The sequence below is a fragment of the Nyctereutes procyonoides genome, unplaced genomic scaffold, assembly GCF_905146905.1.
Source record: "Nyctereutes procyonoides isolate TBG_1078 unplaced genomic scaffold, NYPRO_anot_genome, whole genome shotgun sequence".
In the NCBI taxonomy this organism is placed as follows: domain Eukaryota; kingdom Metazoa; phylum Chordata; class Mammalia; order Carnivora; family Canidae; genus Nyctereutes; species Nyctereutes procyonoides.
This window is the reverse complement of record NW_026575026.1, coordinates 3244243-3263858: the sequence shown is the minus strand read 5'-3', so window position 1 is coordinate 3263858 and position 19616 is coordinate 3244243. Positions and strand designations below refer to the sequence as shown.

The window sequence follows — 19616 nt, the reverse complement described above, 5'->3', positions numbered from 1 at the left end:
TTATATTCTATCAAGTATAATGATAAGAATAAAAATTAACTTCGTACAGTAATGTTCCAGCTTCAGTGAATTGGAGAGTAGCGGCTAATGTTTATTGAGCACTTTGCATGGTAGGTGCTTAGCACGTAGATCTCTTGGAATGCTCACAAGAATTCCATTAGGTTCATATCTTATTTTCATACTTTTTAGATAATAAATATCTCCCTTAAAGTGACACAGCTAGGAAGAGGTAGAGGTGGATTTCAACCCAGGCTGTCTGAGTTCAGTGATTTCTTAGACAGCTATATAATCTGATATTTCTACTTGAGATAAATAAAAGGTTTAGCACCACTGATTTGAAATTGATACAATACTTGTGTTTAAAATGCTTTCATTCCATATTATAACCAGCCATTTAAGAAAGGGTATGACAGTGGGCATAAAAGATACAGGAGAAACATGAGGAAAAGGAAAACCAAGACCCAGAGAAAGGAGGTGAGTTGAGGTGAGGTGAGAGATGGAAAGGGGAGAGGACAACAAATGGCTTGATGAGAAAGAAACAATTTTGGCAGAGGTTGGGGAAGGAAGCAGAGGATGCCTTGTAACATAGGTAAGGAAAGAACCAGAGAAAGTTTGGAAGTCCAAGTAAAATTCCTTTTATCATGGGTGGCTTTTCCCTTGCTTCGTGAATTTTGGCACGCCTTTTGAAATACTAACTAGCTTTTGCACTATTCAGAGTTTTTCCACTCTTTTTTATGTGTTAGCCCTCTGGGGCTTCATTTCATTTCTTCCTTTATGGTGAAACTTCATTCAAAGTTAGATGATTCGGAATTCAAGTTGTATGTATTACTTCTATTTTTTCCCTATTTTCTTATATAACACATGATACACATACGCATAATGAAATTTTGGTAAGCGATCTGTCTGGTGGATTTAATTTACTCTTCAGTCGTACTCTTGTGAATTTCTTTTATGCTCTTTGAAATGAATCCTCAAACTAATCATATCTGTTCATTTAAAGGTTTTATTTAGAAACAAAATAAAGTTTGACAGAATGGAAAGACTTTACTTTCAGAAAACTGAAACTCTTTTTTTTTTTTTCTGGGGTGCCATGACTGAAGAATTAATATTTATGAAGCAACAACTTTGTTTTCAATTATGTGTACTTACTACTTAATTGATCCCAAATTTGGTGCTCAAGTAGATTTTTTGGTTTTATTTTGCATGCATTATTGGTTATGTTATAATAAAAAGAACATGGAGCTCATATGTAACCTTGGACAGTTTATTTTAACTTATCTACTTCTGGGGCACCTGGGTGGCTCAGTTGGTTAAATGTCTACCTTTGGCTCAGGTCATGATCTCAGGGTCCTGGGATGGAGCTGCATGTAGGGCTCCCTGCTCAGAGGAGAGTTTGCTTTTCCCCCTGCTCTGCTTCTCCCACTGCTTGTGTGCACACTTTCTCTCCCTCTCTCAAATAAATAAATAAATAAATAAATAAATAAATAAATAAATAATCTACTTCTTCATTTGTAAAATAGAAATTATACATGCCAGTTTATCTCACTGAGTGTACAAATGTGTATAAGTACTAGAAAATACTTTGTAAGTATTGTTGCTAAATACACCTGTGATTGTTGTATTAGTAGATTGTTTTTAGATTCACCTTTCTATAAAAGGATGAGCAGATGCAGAATAGACTAATTTTTTGTTTCATTTAGATTATCTAAATATTGAATATCAATAAAATAAAGCAGTATTAGTAAAAAAAACTTGGTCAGCAAATTGCAAGAAAGTGGTTAAGTCATATCCAGCCTATCACAGATCTTTTTAATAGGGACAAATATCAGTGCCATTAGTTCTGGGCCAATGTCTTTCCCTTTCACAATACTTTTAACGCATAACTTATAAATCTCTTTTTATCAGCCAATCTGACTTTTCCAAACCCAGACTAACATTAAGCAAGATAGAATGAGAAAAAATCAGGGAAGGTCAAATAAGCAGTCAAATGATCAGATTCTTATTGGACACTAATGGAATTCTAGACTTGTAGAAAATGATTAGTTATGAATTTCAATGCCCTTGTTGACAAAGGGTCAGTTTTTATAAAATTATGGTAAAATCTTAATGAGATTTTTAAATCACTGTATTGGATTATTATCTCCATAAAAACTATAAGTAGTTGATATTAAGTCTCACACAAACATTTTTGCTGAAATGATAATGGCATTATGGCTATGACTTTTAAAAGAGCCTTATCTTTTAGATATATACTGAAATATTTGCTGATAAATGTGATGTTTTAGAAGTGGATAGGACTATTGATGAAACAAGGTTGGTCGTGAATTAGCAATTATTGAAACTAGATGATTGGCAAATGGAAGTTTATTTTACTATTTTGTCTTCTATTGTATAATTTTGAAATTTTTTTATAATGAAAAGCTAAAAGAGGAGAGGTAGGTAGGGGGGAGATGGGTGAAATAGGTGAAGGAGATTAAGGGGATTAAGAGGTACGAATTTCCAGTTATATAAAAGTCACAAAAATGAAAAGTAGAGCATAGGGAATATAGTAATTATATTGTCATAATATGGTATGGTGATGACTACATTTATTATGGCAAGCATTGGATATATAGAACTGCCCAGTCACTGTGTTGTGCACTTGAAACTGATATGACATTTTATGTCAATTATACTTCAATAATAAAAAAACTAAAAAATTAAATTTCAGTGTTCTTTGCTTTTGATTTATTAATGAAATAATTGTAGCATGCTAATTTAAAGTCAAAGTTACATTAGCAAATATGAGGTCTTAAATAATCCTTGTGTTTCTCATATAAAATCAATATTTATTATAACTCTTTGCTGAAAAGATATCAGGCATGTAATTAAGACAGCTTAAGATGTTTGGGGAGAATCTTATTTGTAATCATTAATTGTAATTTTTAGTCATATTTTTGGTTCATTTCCATGTGGACTACATAAGTATCGCATATGTAGAAAGTAATAATTCAATGGCTGTATTACTATAGTGATCACACTTGTATCAAATGTTAAACATTTGTTCTCCTTACTAAATGGTAAACTCCATGAAGGCAGTCTGTATGTCTTAACCGTTGTGTGGAGCACAGCATGTGACATATAACACGTGCTCAGGAAATATTATTGTCTGATGACAGTTTAAAAGAAAATGATGTTTAAATAATCAGCTTTTAGATTTCTTTTAAACATTAAAGATGTGAATTTTTATTAAATGAAGAGCACAGTGGTGAAGGTCTTACTGAAATGTTTTATAAAGCAAAACTGTACTGTTTTGTCGCCAAATTTAAATATTTACTGTTATGTGACAAGTGTCATTTTTATGTGTTTTTTGCAATACTGTTTCACAGGAGAAAGCTTTCTTGGGCATTAATTGTGAAAGAGATAATACGGAAAAGCAAAGGAAGATGAAAATGGAAGATTTGTTTGTAGATTTTCAAGATTTGACTGAACAAATGAAGAAATTTTATTGTTTCTTTTTTTAAAGCTCCTATAAGTATAATGTATATTTACCGAGTATTTAAATAATTTGCGATTTTTATCATCATATGTACTTGACATACTCTTTGTCAGTTGTCAGGTGTGGGTACTTACTGATTCTGGCATGTGGCTAGGCCTAACCAGGGTAACCTGTAGCGTGATATATTAATATTCCCTAGGGGATGGACCCTGCTGTGGCCCTAGCCTTCTAGCCAGCTTCTTTGAGGTCAGAGTATCCCTTTGGCTGGTCCTGTGTACACCTGCTGGACTTTGAAGTACAACTTTCCCTTTATCACCCTTCTCTCAGAGCCTTTAATGAATGGCTCCATTAGTCGTGGGCCTGCAGTAGGTATTAGCTCTACATTTCCTCTATTACCAATGAAATAGATTCCTTCATTATCAAGTCATAACTGTGCTGCGTGGCTTTCAGTCCTCCATAAACTCCATAAAGGTTACATCTTCAACCTTGGTTTCAGATCTAGTCGGAAGGCCTTGAGAAACTGAACTAAACTCAATTGGGAGGTGAGGTACAGACTGAAATATTCCCAGGAATCTCTAGTAGTTGTGGGATCTAGATCTGCTCCTGTTCCAACCTGTAGCTTCTGCTTTTAAAGGCGAGGACTGTGCCTTATATTCATCCTGCATTAGTGTCTAACATGAGGTGATATAATAGGTACTCAGATATGTGTTGATCTACAGGGATTTAACAAACTGAACAACCCTGAGGGAAGTAAGTCCCTCATTAAATACTCTATAAATGTGCCTTTTTAATTTTTAAAGATATTGCTGATTTTATAGACTGGGATAGCCATTTAACTACTGAGGTAACTTCTCTTCTGTTTTCTTAAGCCTATAATCTATTCACATGGTTACTACCAAATGGTTCCTCAGACCATCAAGCTCTATTCTAACTGGCTCCTGCCCTGGAATCCATATGGCTTTTCCTGTCTGGTGAATCTTGCTAAACCGGAACACATGGAAATGTTTTGCTCTTTGGTTTTAATGCTCAGTTAGAACCCAACCTAAGCAGATTGCTTTATGCTGGTTTTATTTTACATTCAGAAAATGGGGGCACCTCACAGGCCCACTGACCACGTCAGCTCTAAGAGATGAAAAGAATAATCAAAGGTTAGCATTCCTCCTGAAAAGTTTCCTTGCAAGTAGACTCCCTATGCCTTTGATCTCTGTTGCTCTTTTTTTTCCTCGAGGTAGAAGGAAGGCCATGAGTGGGTTCTGAGGTCTTGAGTGAAATTTGCTAGTGATGCTGCTAATACCCCCACATTAGTTTTCCTGTCTACTCCAGAATTGAGGTGCTCCTGTTGCTTTTTTTGAAAATCCTATCCTTAGCTTCATGGAGCCATTTGTCTCATTCTTAGACTTTTGGGACAAATAGGATCAACAACTCACATTTTCTTGGCATTGGAAGGATTTGTTGGTTTTCAGTACTGAACCAATAAGCCATTAACATACATCAAAACAGTACTTCATGTATTCATCCTGTTTTTGTTTTGGGAGCTTCTGTTGTAACCAAGGTCCTGTGCCCAGCACTGGGGATAGAATAGTGAATGGGATAGATGGGGAGACCATCACATAGTGAACAGGGATAGGGGATGGTGGGATGAAATGAGGTGGAAGAGACGGGCAGGAGGCAGATCCATTACGGCTTTGTAGATTATAGAAGGAGTTCAGATTTCATTCTTAGAGTAATTGGTACCAACGGAGAATTTTGAATTTTGACATCTGATTTTCCAGATCACTTTTTCTTGAAAGATCACTGTGGCTTGATGGGTGGAGAATAGATTGGTGGGGTCAAGAGCAGCGGAAAGAGGTTCAGCGTGCAGGATGTTGAAAATGTCCAGGAGAAGGATGATACATCTTGGGCCATGGTGGTCCCCTGTGGCATGGAGGTGGCAAAGAGATAACCCCTGTGTAGACCCAAGGCCATCTTCAGTACTGATATTTGAAGGGTATAGTTAGCTATGGTTGTTAGAGTTAGTAATATAACTGTTTCTGTCTTGCCATTTACAACAACGTGGGTGGAGCTAGAGAGTAAAATGCTAAAAGCAAAATAAATCAGCCAGAGAAAGACAGATACCATATGATTTCACTCATATGTGGATTTTTTTTAAAAAAGATTTTATTCATTTATTCATGAGAGACACACACAGAAAGAGAGAGAGAGAGGCAGAGAGACAGGCAGAGGGAAGAGCAGGCTCCACACAGGGGGCCTGACGTGGGACTCGATCCCAGGACCCCGGGATCACGCCCTGGGCTGAAGGCGGCGCTAAACTGCTGAGCCACAGGGGCTGTCCCTCATATGTGGAATTTAAGAAACAAACATGATCATGGGGGAAAAAAAGAGAGGAAAACCAGACTCTTAATTATACAGAACAAACCATTGGTTACCAGAGGGGAGGTAGGTGGAGAGATTGGGGAATTGGGTGATAGGGATTAAGGAGTGCATTTGTGATGAGCACTGGGTGTTGTATGTAAGTTTTGACTCACTGAATTGTACACACTGAATATTACACTGTATGTTAACTAACTAGAATTAAATAAAAACTTTAAAAGAGACAAAAATAGAACTGTTTCTGGATTGATTCCACAAGAATCATTAAGAAACCTTATTAAAAGTATATATTTCTGGGTCCTGGATTAGTAGGTTTGGGGTGAAGTCTAGGAAAAACATTTTTTTTAAAGTTTTTTTGATCAAGGTCAAGAAATAATCTTATATTATTTGGTACACTCATGTACATTCTATAACGCCAGCAGTATAAACATGTCCAAAGGCTGCTCCACCTTTTAGAATTAATACTACAAAGTCCTTTCATTCCCAGATACCTGATAAAGATAGGTCTCTCCCCTTATGTTCCAAGAAAACAGTTAAGTATTAAATAAGAATAAAATTGCATCTCTTCATTTAGAATTCTGAAATTTATGTAGAAGCTTCTCTCATCCTTACTCTTATTTTTTTTCTTCCTTCTAATCCTTTCTAGATGAAGGTACTTTCTTGGATTACCAGTTTCTACTTCTGTGGTTTTACAGTTCACTACTATTAATCCCACTTCTTCAACACTTCTGAATTAGATTTCCCCAGCCCTCTCCTATGCTTCCCTCTTTTGGACAGGTTCTCAGGGTGTACAAGACTATCATAGTGTTGACACCACACCTATTCTATCTGCAGAGATGCAAAAAGTAATGCTTAGAAAATACTTTCACAAGTAGAGCTATTGTGCCTTGATCCCTGCCACTCTCCTTCCTTGGGGCTGAAAGGAAGGCCTTGAATTTGCTCTTGCATTTGAGTGAAATTAGCACCACAAAATGAATCAAGGTGTCATTTGTATAAAGTAAAGAACATAGGTTTCAAAACCTAAAAGACTAAGCCTCACCTTTTTTGCTAACTTTTAGTTGTATAATTTTGGGGAAGTCAGTCTCTAATAGGCTTATGTTAGTCACCTATGAAATGGAAATAATGATGCCTCTTACAGCTATCGTGAAGATTCCAGATGATGCAGAGAACTTAGCTTGGCACAGGGTAAGGCCTTAATAAATAGAGCCGTTTTTATTATTTAGCTGTTCCATCACTTACTCCCTCTTCCATTCTTTGGCTGCTAGTACCCCAGATCTTTACTGAATATGAGCTATGTGCAGAGACTAAATACACAATCCAAAAATCATACTTATAAAGTTGCTCTCCAAGCAAAATTAGTAACCCTGTCCTGCTCGCCTTCTGCTCTTTCTTTTCCAGCCAAGAGTTTTTTAGTCATCTATGGCCATTTCCACCACAGTGGCTATTATACTCCTTTGTATTAGAATTTTATAGGCCCATTATTTCTACCTCCTGGAGATGTTTCTCTCCTGTCCCCACGTTAGATCTCACAAGAATGATCCAATTCAGTGCAGCTCCCAAGAATTTATGAAAACCAACATCCTCTTCCTTTTTCCCTTTCTCCCCTGCATTTGCTTCTAGGTTAGCCACGGGAGAAGGCCCCCCCTTAAGATTCACAAATTGAAGCTCTACTAGAATCTTTGCGCATGTTTGTATTACTCAGACTTTTCTTGGTTCTCTCAACTCTGAAGATACAACAGACATTCCTTACCACCAGGTGCTTTTCAGCTTGTAACATGAAATGCACCTGCATCCTCTTTATGCAGATGTAAAAGTGTAGCCTTTAGAATGCCAGTTTAGGACTATGGTCTTTCTCTACCTCTGCCATGTGGAGAGAGGACACTATTGAATCTGAGGTTCATCTTCCTCTTCCTCTCCATCACAGCTTTGATTAAAAGTTAAAAATTTGGGATCCCTGGGTGGCACAGCGGTTTAGCGCCTGCCTTTGGCCCAGGGCGCGATCCTGGAGACCCAGGATCGAATCCCATGTTGGGCTCCCGGTGCATGGAGTCTGCTTCTCCCTCTGCCTATGTCTCTGCCTCTCTCTCTCTCTCTGTGTCTGACTATCATAAATAAATTAAAAAAAAAGTTAAAAATTTGCTTTGCAAGCTGATCTCATTCTCCCCTTCTTTTTTGATGCTTCTTTCCAAAACCTGAGCTACGTTTCTGTTTGCATACTAATTCCTGTCTGCTGCCTGGTTTTCCCACAGTCTCTCAATAAATATAATCCTTCAAGGCCAACCATTCCAGGTTGGAGTTTTTGTTGTTCTCCCTTAGGTAGGCTCCATGCCCAGTATGGAGCCCAACATGGGGCTCAAACTCATGACCGTGAGATCAAGACCTGAGCTGCCACCATGAATCTTAAACTGAACTGACTAAGCCACCCAGGTGCCCCTCAAGTTGGAGATTTTTAGCATTCCTTTATAGCATATAGTTTTTTTTTAGACAAATGGTTGGATGTTTGTATGCAAAAACATGAATGATCACCTTACACAGTATTCACAAAAATTAACTCCTAGAGCACTATAGACCTAAATGCTAGAGCTAAGAGCACCATTAAGAAAATGAAAAGACAAAGCACAGGATGGAATAAAATATTTATGAAACAGGTATCTGATAAAGGACTTGTATCCAGAGTATATAAAGAGCTCTTACAACTTACTAAGACAACCTAGTTTTAAAAATGTGTGAAAAACGAAACTTACATGAGTCAGCAATTCTCTCTCTAGATATTTATCCAAGAGAAATGAAAATATATGTCCATACAAAGGATTGTATGTGAATGATCACAGCAGCATTATTTATCAAAACCCAAACTGGAGAATTCAAGTATTTATCATCTGGTGAACAGATAAATAAAAGGTCTTGTAGCTAGCTATATGATGGAATTCTGCTCAGCAAAAAAATGATACGTGTAGCAGCAAGGATGAACATCCATACGTTATGCTAGTGAAAGAAGCTAGAAACAAAGCACTGCTTATGGTATAATTCTATTTATATGGAATTTCTAGAAAAGGCAAAATTCTACAGCTATAGAAAGCAGGTCACTGGTTGCCTAGTGGTGGGAGCTGTGAGTCACTGCATATGGACAAAAAGAATAAAGGGAATTTTGGGAGTGCTGTAATGGAAGCACTTTAAAACTGGATTGTGGTGATGGTTGCACAACTGTATAAGTTACTAAAACCCAATGAACTATGCCTTCCAATGGGTGGATTTTATGGTATATAAATTATAACCCATTCAAACTGTTTTAAAAATTCTCCATAGCACTTGGGTTATGAGATAGATAGCTACCCAATTTTTGCTTTCTCTGTCCCCAAGAAAATGACATAATCCCTTATACTTCAACAGTATTCCTCAAGGTTTCAGGTGCATAAGAATCACCTTGGGGGGCACTTGGCTGGCTTAGTCCATAAAGCATAAGACTCTTGATCTTAGGGTTGTGAGTTTGAGCCCTACATTGGGTGTAGAGATTACTTATAAATTCATACATTGGAAAAAAAAAAGAATCACCTGGGGATCTTATTAAAATGCAGATTAGGATTCAGTAGGTCTGTGATGGGGTCTGAGATTTTGCATTTTTAACAAGCTCCAAGTGATGCCAGTGCTGTTGGTCTGAGGACCACACTGTGAATGAAAGGCCTTGGAACTTGTTCATAACCCAGGCTGCACGTTAGACTCTCCTGGGGAGCTTTTAGAATGAAATTGATGCAGTTCTCTGCCAGAAATTAAATCGGGAAGCTCTTTAGGTGATTCTGATGTGCAGAGAGGCTGAGAACCTTAACAAAATGAAATTCTTTTTACCATAATGGATCAGTAATAAACTTCTACCTACGTCTGCCTCACTCTCATCCCATGGTTAGCCCATAATCTAGAGCCCCCAAATTATGATCAAAATCTCTTGGAATAAATAGAAGAGTAAGCTAGCATGCTTTGACTATGTTTTTTTTTTTTTTTTGACTTATTTTCTTACACATGTCAACACCTTAGTCTTGGCTAAGAATTAGAATGCAGAAGAAAGGAGGAGAACATGCAATGATTTTGATGATAATAGCTAAAATGTATTGAGCAATTGCAATGTACCTTGCACTGTTCAAAGCATTTTACATGCATTATCTACCCTCATATTTTACCCTGTGAGCTAGGTACTATGATTTTCTCTGTAGTAGAGAAGGAACAAAGTATAGAGAGATGAAGTGACTTGCTTAAAATCATACAGCTAATAAGTGGTCCACCTGGGATTTGAAAAGAGGCAGGTCAGGTTGCAGGGTCTCAGAGAAGCTGACACTCACCAGTGCCTGCCTCTTGCAGTCTATATTTCTTTTTGCCAGATGTTTAGCCTCCAATTTCTAACCAATCTTCTATCCTTGGGAACAGAACCAGACCCCACCCAAATCTTCAAGGCCCTTTTGTTAGTCTCCTAAGACATACCCAAGCCTACTAAGAGTGTTTCTATACCCCAAGGTCTTCCTTGACTTCTGGGACTCTGTTGATGCTGAGCTCTTTTATTCTGATTGCTTGAGCTGAATGAGAAAGACCCGCAAACCAAATATTTAGTACCCCTTTCTCTTCTGTCTGAAAGATTTAACACCTTGTATCTGAGCTTTCTCATGTATGTCCTTAATCCTTATCTGAGTTCCCTCTTCTTTCCTTGAAGATGGATGCAGGAAAGGCTAGATGTTAGAGTGAGATTGGGCAGGGTATTTAACCAACTGACCGTAAGTATTTAACCTCTATTAGCTCCCACCCCCCTTGTAAAAAAATAGAAATTAGTTTCCATTGAGGCTTCCAGCAATTTTAGTTGCCTGGAATATTCTTTGTTAACAGAACATTTTTTAGAAAGCTGAGTGTCAGGAAGGCCAATTTTTAATTTATCAATGGCACCCTTAGTCTTAATATGCTAAAGCATACTTTACTTTTTGAGGGCAGAATTAATCTTTTATCAGATGTACCATGGATGCTGTTGGTTTCATTATTTTAGGAAGATGTTCTTGTGATTGTTTTAGAATTAATGCTACCCACATACCTTTATTTTCTAATATCTATTCAGAATAGATAAGGAAGATACAAAGAGTCACCCATAATAAAGCTAATGCAAAGGAGAATTGTCGCTGCTGTTTGAGAAACTAACAAAGGTGTTTAACTTGTTGATTTCGTCTTGACTGTGAGGATAGTGAATCTGAAATTAAGCCTATGGTAGAGAATATTTGGACCTTCTTTTAAAAGCTACCACTTTGTGGAACAGTTAAGAAAATTTTAGCACAATTACACGAGGATTATTTTATACACTGAAATTTTCTGGAGAGTGGCGGGGAGGGGACAGAAAATAAATTTAACTCTGGCTTTTGTTTAAAGCAGGGTTGGGTAGAAATGTCAAAAGGTGTCAAGGTAATTTCTTTGCAGCACTGGGACCTCAAACTTTCACATGTTTAAGAGTCACTCAAGGGTTTATTAAAAATGTAGATTCTTAGGCCTCACCTTTTTTGGTTCTGAGGTTTTAATAAATGCAGGTTTTCTAATACGTATTACATTAGGGTTTTCTCGAGAAACAACTCATACAAGGGGATGTGTGTGTGTGTGTGTGTGTGTGTGTTTCTGTAAAGAGATTATTATAAGGAATTGACTCATGTGTTTACAGAAGCCAAGAAGTTCCAAATTCTGAGGTTGCAATCTGGAGATGCAGGAAAGCTGATGATACAGTTCTAATCTGAGTCCAAAGGCGTAAAAACCAGTAGAGCCAACAGTATAAGTTCTATCCAAGTTTGAATCAGAAGGTAGGAGACGAAGATAACCAGATAAAGGAGAGAAAGAGAGAGAGCAAATTCTCCCTTCCTCAACTTTTTTGTTCCATTTACACCTCAGATGGCTTAGATGAAGCCCACTCACATTGAGGGGGACAGTGTGCTTTCCTCAGTTTGCATTTAAAAGGGTAATATCATCAGAAATATCCTCACAGACCTTTCCAGAATACCATTTCACAAAATATTTGGGCACTCCACAATATAGTCAAGTTGACACATAGAATTAACCATCACGCTACCCAAATTTAAAAAGTTTGAAGCAATGAGGGGCAAAATCAGATTCTTTAGAAGAAACACTTGAGAAACCTTATAAAGAGACCATTATTGCATTTTAGGAAGCAATTATATAATTTCCATTATAAAAAATGTTCAGACTGAGAAAATCCATAGAGACAGAAGAATGCTAGGGGTTGGGCACGGGGTTGGAACAGAGGACATAGGTTTTCTTTTGGGGGTGATGAGCTTTTTCTAGAATTAGATATTGGTGCTGGTTGCACAGCCTTGTGAAGATGCTAAAAAACACTGAACTGTACCCTTTGAAAGGGTAAATTTTATAATATGTGAATTATATGTCAATAGAAAATTTATATGTCAAGAGAGATTTGATAGAAGAAATGATAGAGAATGTCTACATCTTTGGTATGTTTTCTATGAAGAAGTAAAAAAAAATGGCATGATAGAGAAAAGGGAATTTAGGACAAAGGAAGAATTAAAACAAAACAAAACAAAACACAGGAGAGAGGTTCCTGGCTGGCTCATTCAGAAGAGCATGAGACTGGTGATCTTGGGGTTGTGAGTTTGACCCCCATGCTGGCTGTAGAGATTAAATGAATAAACAAAAAAAACCTACAGAAGATTTTGCTACGTGTTTGTATACAGATTCAAATGATCCAGTGGAAAGGAAAATATTAGTGATGCCAGATAGGAGAGAAGGAATGTGCAGGAGCCAAATCCTTCCACTCACTGGAACACCACCTTTGATAACTTTCTTCACGTCTCTTCCCTAGGTAACAGATCAGTCGGTGAAAGCATTCGCTGAACACTGTCCTGAACTTCAGTATGTTGGCTTCATGGGTTGTTCAGTTACTTCGAAAGGAGTCATTCACCTAACCAAGGTAGGTTCCATGGTTCCATCCCCTTAGCTTTTCTTTTTTCTTTTCTTTTCTTTTCTTTTCTTTTCTTTTCTTTTCTTTTCTTTTCTTTTCTTTTCTTTTCTTTTCTTTTCTTTTCTCTTTCTCTTTTTTTTTTTTTTTCATTTTATTAGAGAGAGACCTGAGTCCCGGGAGTGGCAGAGGGTGAGGGAGAGGGAGAAGCAGACTCCCTGCTGAGCATGAGGCCTGTCTCCAGCTCGGCTCGATTCCAGGAGATCTTGACCTGAGCTGAGGGCAGATGCTTAACCGACTGAGCCACCCAGGTGCCCCTTCCTTAGTGTTCCTGTCATTCATATCAGTGCCCTAGCATTGTTAAATGTACTTGATTGAGGAGCAGACTGTTAACAGATGTGTATTATGGTTTGATAGTTAAAATCAGTTTAAAGCAACAATACCAAACTTAGCTTTTCTTAAATGGGATTCATTTAAATAAGAAACTTTTTTTTTGTTTTTTCATTGCTAATGACTATGAAATATATGCATTAAAAATGATCTGTATGACAAAAATTGTTTAAGCATTAATTTATTACATTTAGAATATATATATTTAAAAAAAATTTTTTTTTTTATTTATTTATGATAGTCACAGGGAGAGAGAGAGAGAGAGGCAGAGACACAGGCAGAGGGAGAAGCAGGCTCCATGCATCGGGAGCCCGATGTGGGATTCGATCCCGGGTCTCCAGGATCGCGCCCTGGGCCAAAGGCAGGCGCCAAACCGCTGCACCACCCAGGGATCCCTAGAATATATTTTGATTGAGGTTTTGTTTATTTTATTTTAAATTCAGTTAATTAACATATAATGTATTATTGGGTTCAGAGGTGGAGGTCAGTGATTCATTAGTGTTAAATAACACTCATTCCTCATTACATCACGTGCCCTCCTTAATGCCTGCCACCCAGTTACCCCATCTTCCCATCCCCCACCCCTCCAGAGACCCTCAGTTTGTTCCCTGTGATTAAGAGTCTCTTATTGTTTGTCTCCCTCTCTGATTTCATCTCGTTTTGTTTTTTCCTCTCTTCCCCTATGATCCTCTATTTTGTTTCTTAAATTCCACATATAAGTGAGATCATATGATAATTATCTTTCTCTGATTGACTTATTTCACTTAGCATAATACCCTCTAGTTCCATCTACATCATTGCAAATGGCAAGATTTCATTTTTTTGATGGCTGAGTGGTATTCCATTGTGTATATACCACATCTTCTTTATCCATTCACCTGTCAGTGAACATCTGGGCTCTTTCCATAATTTGACTATTGTGGACATTGCTGCTATAAACATTGGGGTGCAGGTGCCTCCTCAGATCACTACATTTGTATCTTTGGGGTAAATACCCAGTCGTGCAATTGTTGGGTCATAGGATAGCTCTATTTTCAGTTTTTTGAGGAGCTTCCATACTGTTTTCCAGAGTTGCTGTACCAGCTTATAGTCCCTGCAAGAAGGTTTTCCTGCATCCTTTTTCTGCATCCTCGTCAACATCTATCATTTCCTGTCTTGTTAATTTCAGCCATTCTGACTGGTATGAGGTGGTGTCTCATTGTGGTTTTGATTTGTATTTGCCTGGTGCCAAGTGATACATTTTTTCATGTGTCTGTTGGCCATTTGTAAGTCGTCTTTGAAGAAATGTCTGTCCATGTCTTCGGCCCATTTCTTAAATTAGATTACTTGTTCTCAGGGTGTTGAGTTTATAGATTTTGGATACTAGTTCTTTATAGATCTTAGATACTAGCCCTTTATCTGATATGTCATTTGCAAATATCTTCTCCCATTCTGTCGGTTGTTTTTTGGTTTTGTTGACTGTTTCTTTTGCTGAGCAGAAGCTTTTTATCTTGATGAAGTCTCAGTGGTTCATTTTTGCCTTTGTTTCACTTGCCTTTGGAGACATATCTAATAAGAAGTTGCTGTGGCTGAGGTCACAAAGGTTGGATTTTGATGGATTCTTGTCTCACATTTAGGTCTTTAATCAATTTTGATTCTATTTTTGTGTCTGATGTAAGAGAATGGTCCAGTTTCATTCTCCTGCAGGTCGCTGTCTAATTTACTCTTTGTTAAAGAGACTGTCTTTTTGCCATTAAATAGTCATTCTTTCTGCTTTGTCAAAGATTAGATGACCGTAGAGTTGAGGGCCCATTTCTGGGTACTCTAGTCTGTTCCACTGATCTATGTGTTTTTGTGCCAGTACCACTCTGTCTTGATGACCACAGCTTTGTAATACAGCTTGAAGTCCAGAAATCTGATGCCACCAGTTTTGGTTTTCTTTTTCAACATTCCTTTAGGCTATTGGGAATCTTTTCTGGTTCAATACAAATTTTAGGATTATTTCCAACTCTGTGAAATAAGTTGATAGTATTTTGATAGGGAATGCATTGAATGTATAGGTCGCTCTAGGTAGCATATTTTAACAATATTTGTTCTTCCAATCCATGAATATGGAACGTTTTTCCATCTCTTTGTGTCTTCCTCAATTTCTTTCATAAGTGTTCTGTAGTTTTCTGAATACAGATCCTTTGCCTCTTTGTTTAGGTTTATTCCTAGGTATTTTATGATTTTGGGTACCATTGTAAATGAGATCAAGTCCTTAATTTCTCTTTCTCCCATCTCATTATTATTGTATAGAAATGAAACTAATTTCTGTGCATTGATTTTATATCCTGCCACTTTGCTGATTCCTGTATGAGTTCTGGCAATTTTGGGGTGGAGTCTTTTGGGTTTTTCATATAGAGTATCATGTCATCTGCAAAGAATGAGAGTTTAATTTCTTCTCTGCCAATTCAGATGCCGTTTATTTCTTTTTGTTGTCTGTTTACTGAGGCTAGGACTTCTAATGCTATGTTGAACATCATTGGTAAGACTGAACATCCCTCCCATGTTCCTGAGCTTAGGGTAAAATCTGAGAATGATATTCTTTGTGGGCTTTCCTTTTATGGATTTTATGATACTGAGGTATGTTCCCTCTAATCCTACATTGTGAAGAATTTTAATCAAGAAAGAATGCTGTACTTTTTCAAATGCTTTTTCTGCATCTATTGAGAGGATCATATGGTTCTTGTCCTTTCTTTTATTAATGTGGTGAATCACATTGATGGATTTATGGATGTTGAACCACCCTTGCAGCTCAGGAATAAATCCCACTTTGTCATGGTGAATAATCCATTAAATGTACTGTTTGATCCTATTTGCTAGTATTTTGGTGAGAATTTTGGCATCCATGTTCATCAGAGATACTCGTCTGTAATTCTCTTTTTTTAGGGACTCTTTGTCTTTGGGATCAAGGTAATGCTGGCCTCATAGAAAGAGTTTGGAAGTTTTCCTTCCATTTGTATTTTTTGAAACGGCTTCAGAAGAATAGGTATTAGTTCTTTTTTAAATGTTTGGTAGAATTCCCCTGGGAAGCCATCCAGCCCTGGACTCTTTATTTGTTGGGAGATTTTTGGTGACTACTTTCCATTTTCTTGTTGGTTATGGGTCTATTCAGTTATCCTATCTCTCCTCTTTCAGTTTTGGTAGTTTTATATGTCTCTAGGAATACATCCATTTCTTCCAGGTTGCCTTCTTTGTCGGCATAATAGTTGCTCATAATATGTTCTTATACTTGTTTGTATTTCTTTGGTGTTGGTTGTGATCTCTCCCCCTTCATTCATAATTTTATTTATTTGGGTTCTTTCTATTTTCTTTTTGATAAGTCTGGCCAGTGATTTATCAATTTTATTAATTCTTAACCAGCTCATAGTTTCATTGATCTTTTCTACATATTTTCGCTTTCTATTTCTTGGATTTCTGCTCTAATCTTTATTATTTCTCTTCTCCTGTTGGGTTTAACCTTTATTTGCTGTTTTTTCTCCAGCTCCTTTAGGTGTAAGATTAGGCTGTGTATTTGAGACTTTTCTTGTTTCTTGAAAAAGGCTTATATTGTTATATACTTACCTCTTAGGACTGCCTTTGCTGCATCCCAAAGGTTTTGAACAGTTGTATTTTCATTTTCATTTGTTTCCATGAATTTTAAAATTTGAGTTCTTTCTAAGTTTCTTCATGTGACTGAGTTCCAGTTTCAAAGTATGTGGTCTGAAAATAGGCAGGGAATGATCCCAGTCATTTGGTACTGGTTGAGACCTGATTTGTGACCCAGTAAGTGATCTATTCTGGAGAATGTTCCATGTTCACTGGAGAAGAATGTGCATTCTATTGCTTTAGGGTGGAATATTCTGAATATACCCATGAAGTCCATCTGGTCCAGTGTGTCATTCAAAGCCCTTGTTTCCTTGTTGATCTTCTCCTCAGATGATCTGTCCATTGCAGCGAGTGAGGTGTTTAAATCCCCTACTATGATTCTGTTATTATCAATGTGTTTCTTTTTGTTATTAATTGGCTTACAATTAATTATACAATTAATTGTATAATTGGCTACTCCCATGTTAGGGGCATAAATATTTACAATTGGTAGATCGTCTGGTTGGATAGACTCTTTAATTATGATAGAGTGTCCTTCCTCATTCCTTATTACAGTCTTTGGTTTAAAATCTAATTTATCTGATATAGGATTGCCACCCCAGCTTTCTTTTGATGTCCATTATCATGAGAAATGGTTTTCCACCCCCTCACTTTAAATCTGGAGGTGTCTTTGGGTCTGAAATGAGTCTCTTGCAGACAGCATATCAATGGGTCTTGCTTTCTTATCCAATCTAATACCCTGTGTCTTTTGACTGGGGCTTCTGGCCCATTTGCATTCAAAGTAACCATTGAAAGGTCTGAATTTAGTGCCTTTTATTACCTATAAAGTCACTCTTTCTGTATATTGTCTCTGTTCCTTTCCGGTGTACGTTACTTTTGGGCTCTGTCTTCACTTAAAGGATCCCTTTTAATATTTCTTGTAGGGCTGGTTTGGTGATCACAAATTCTTTTAATTTCTGTTTGATCTGGAAGCTTTTTATCTCTCCTTTTATTTTAATGACATCCTATCTGGATAAAGTATTCTTGGCTGCATGTTTTTCTCATTTAGTGCCCTGAATATATCATGCCAGTCCTTTCTGTCCTGCCAGGTCTCTGTGGAGAGGTCTGTTGCCAGTCTATTGTTTCTACCCTTGGAGGTTATGGATCTCTGGTCATGAGCTGCTTTCAGGATTTTCTCTTTGCACCTTAGATTTGCAAGTTTCACTATTATATGTTGGGGTGTTGACCTATTTTTATTGATTTTGAGGGAGGGTTCTCTGTGTCTCCTGTACTTGAATGCCTGTTTCCATACCTTCTCCCCCGTACCCCCCTTCCTTTCCTTTTTGGATCCCAATTATTCTAATGTTGTTTTGCTTTATGCTCTCACTTATCTCTCAGATTCTTCCCTCATAATCTAGTTGTTGTTTATCTCTTTTTTTCAGTTTCTTTATTCTTCATCATTTTTTCTTCTGTATCACTAATTCTCTCTTCTGCCTCACTTATCCTAGCAATTAGAGTCTCCATTTTTGGCTGCATTTCATTAATAGCCTTTTTGATTTCAAATTGATTAGATTTTAGTTCTTTTATTTCTCCAGGAAGAGGTTCTCTGGTGTCTTCCATGCTTTTTTTCAAGCCCAGCTGGTATCTTTATAATCATTATTTGAACTCTAGTTCTGACATCTTACTTATGTCCATACTGATTAGGTCCCTGACAATCAATACTACCTCTTGTTCTCTTCTTTGAGGTGAGTTTTCCATCTTGTTGTTCCATTCAGAAAAGAATAGATAAATGAGAGAACAAAATACTAAAATAGCAACAATGACTTCAGAGAAATATACACTAAACAAATCAGAAGAGACCAGAAACAGACAAAAAAATTTGATAAAAAGAATATAATCAGACAGGTGAAGAGAATAGAGCAATATACTGGATCCTGTGTGTGTTTTGGTCCATTTGTTAGAAGACTAGATCCCAAAATTGTAACGAAAGAAAACTTATATATGTATAAAAAAATAAATGCAATGAAAGGATAGAAGGTAACTGTAAGAATGAAAATTAAAAGAAAAAAAAAGGAATATAAACAGGTGAACAGAACAGAACAATACACTATATCCTGATTGCATTTTGGTTTGTTAGAATAAACTACATCTTAGTGTTGTAAAGAAAAATAAAATTAACTATATTGAAAGGATAGAATGTAGCATAAAGATGAAAATTAAAAAACTTTAACAAAAAGAAAAAAGCAGATATGATCAGTCAGACAGGTGAAGCGAATAGAGCCATACACTATATTCTGGGTATATTTTGGTCTGTTAGAAGAAACTGTGTCCCAAAATTATAAATAAATAAATAAATAAATAAATACACACACACAAAATTAAGTACAATGCAAAAGATAGACTGTAACTGTAAAAATGAAAATTAAAAAAGACTAAAAACGTGATTAAATAAAAATTGATTGAAAAAGGAAAGAGAAAAAAATTAACATTGCAAGACTAAAGAACCGTTGGGGAGAACCCCATGAGTTCTGTAGGCTGTATTCCCCAGGCCTGGAGTTTGTCCTTCCAGTGATGGTCGATTTGCTCTGGGCTGGATGTTTTGCTGAGCACCCACTCTCCTGCACTGCACCATGTGGTTCGCAGGTGCTTTGTCCCTGGGCAGCACTGCACCGCCCCTGCCGGGGGCCAGGCCAAGGCTTCTGCTCCCAGTTGCTCTAGGTGCCTTGTGTTCCCTGAAGGCTTTCTGTGCGCTTTAGAGGATGAGGATGAAAATAGGGGCCTCCCAGTCCCTAGCCCCAGAGCCGAAAGTTCAGGACCCGCGCCCCCCCCCCCCCCAGGGCGCCCTCA

At 37.3% G+C, this 19616-nt stretch overlaps 1 protein-coding gene across 1 annotated transcript in view; it reads left to right on the top strand.

Annotated features, from left to right (window-relative positions):
• FBXL17 (F-box and leucine rich repeat protein 17) overlaps positions 1–19616 on the top strand; it is a 487709-nt gene that overhangs the window by 142406 nt on the left and 325687 nt on the right. Inside the window, exon 5 of the mRNA XM_055315274.1 lies at positions 12696–12803. Within this exon, the coding sequence (XP_055171249.1) occupies positions 12696–12803 (108 nt within the window). The remainder of the gene's footprint in view (positions 1–12695; positions 12804–19616) is intronic.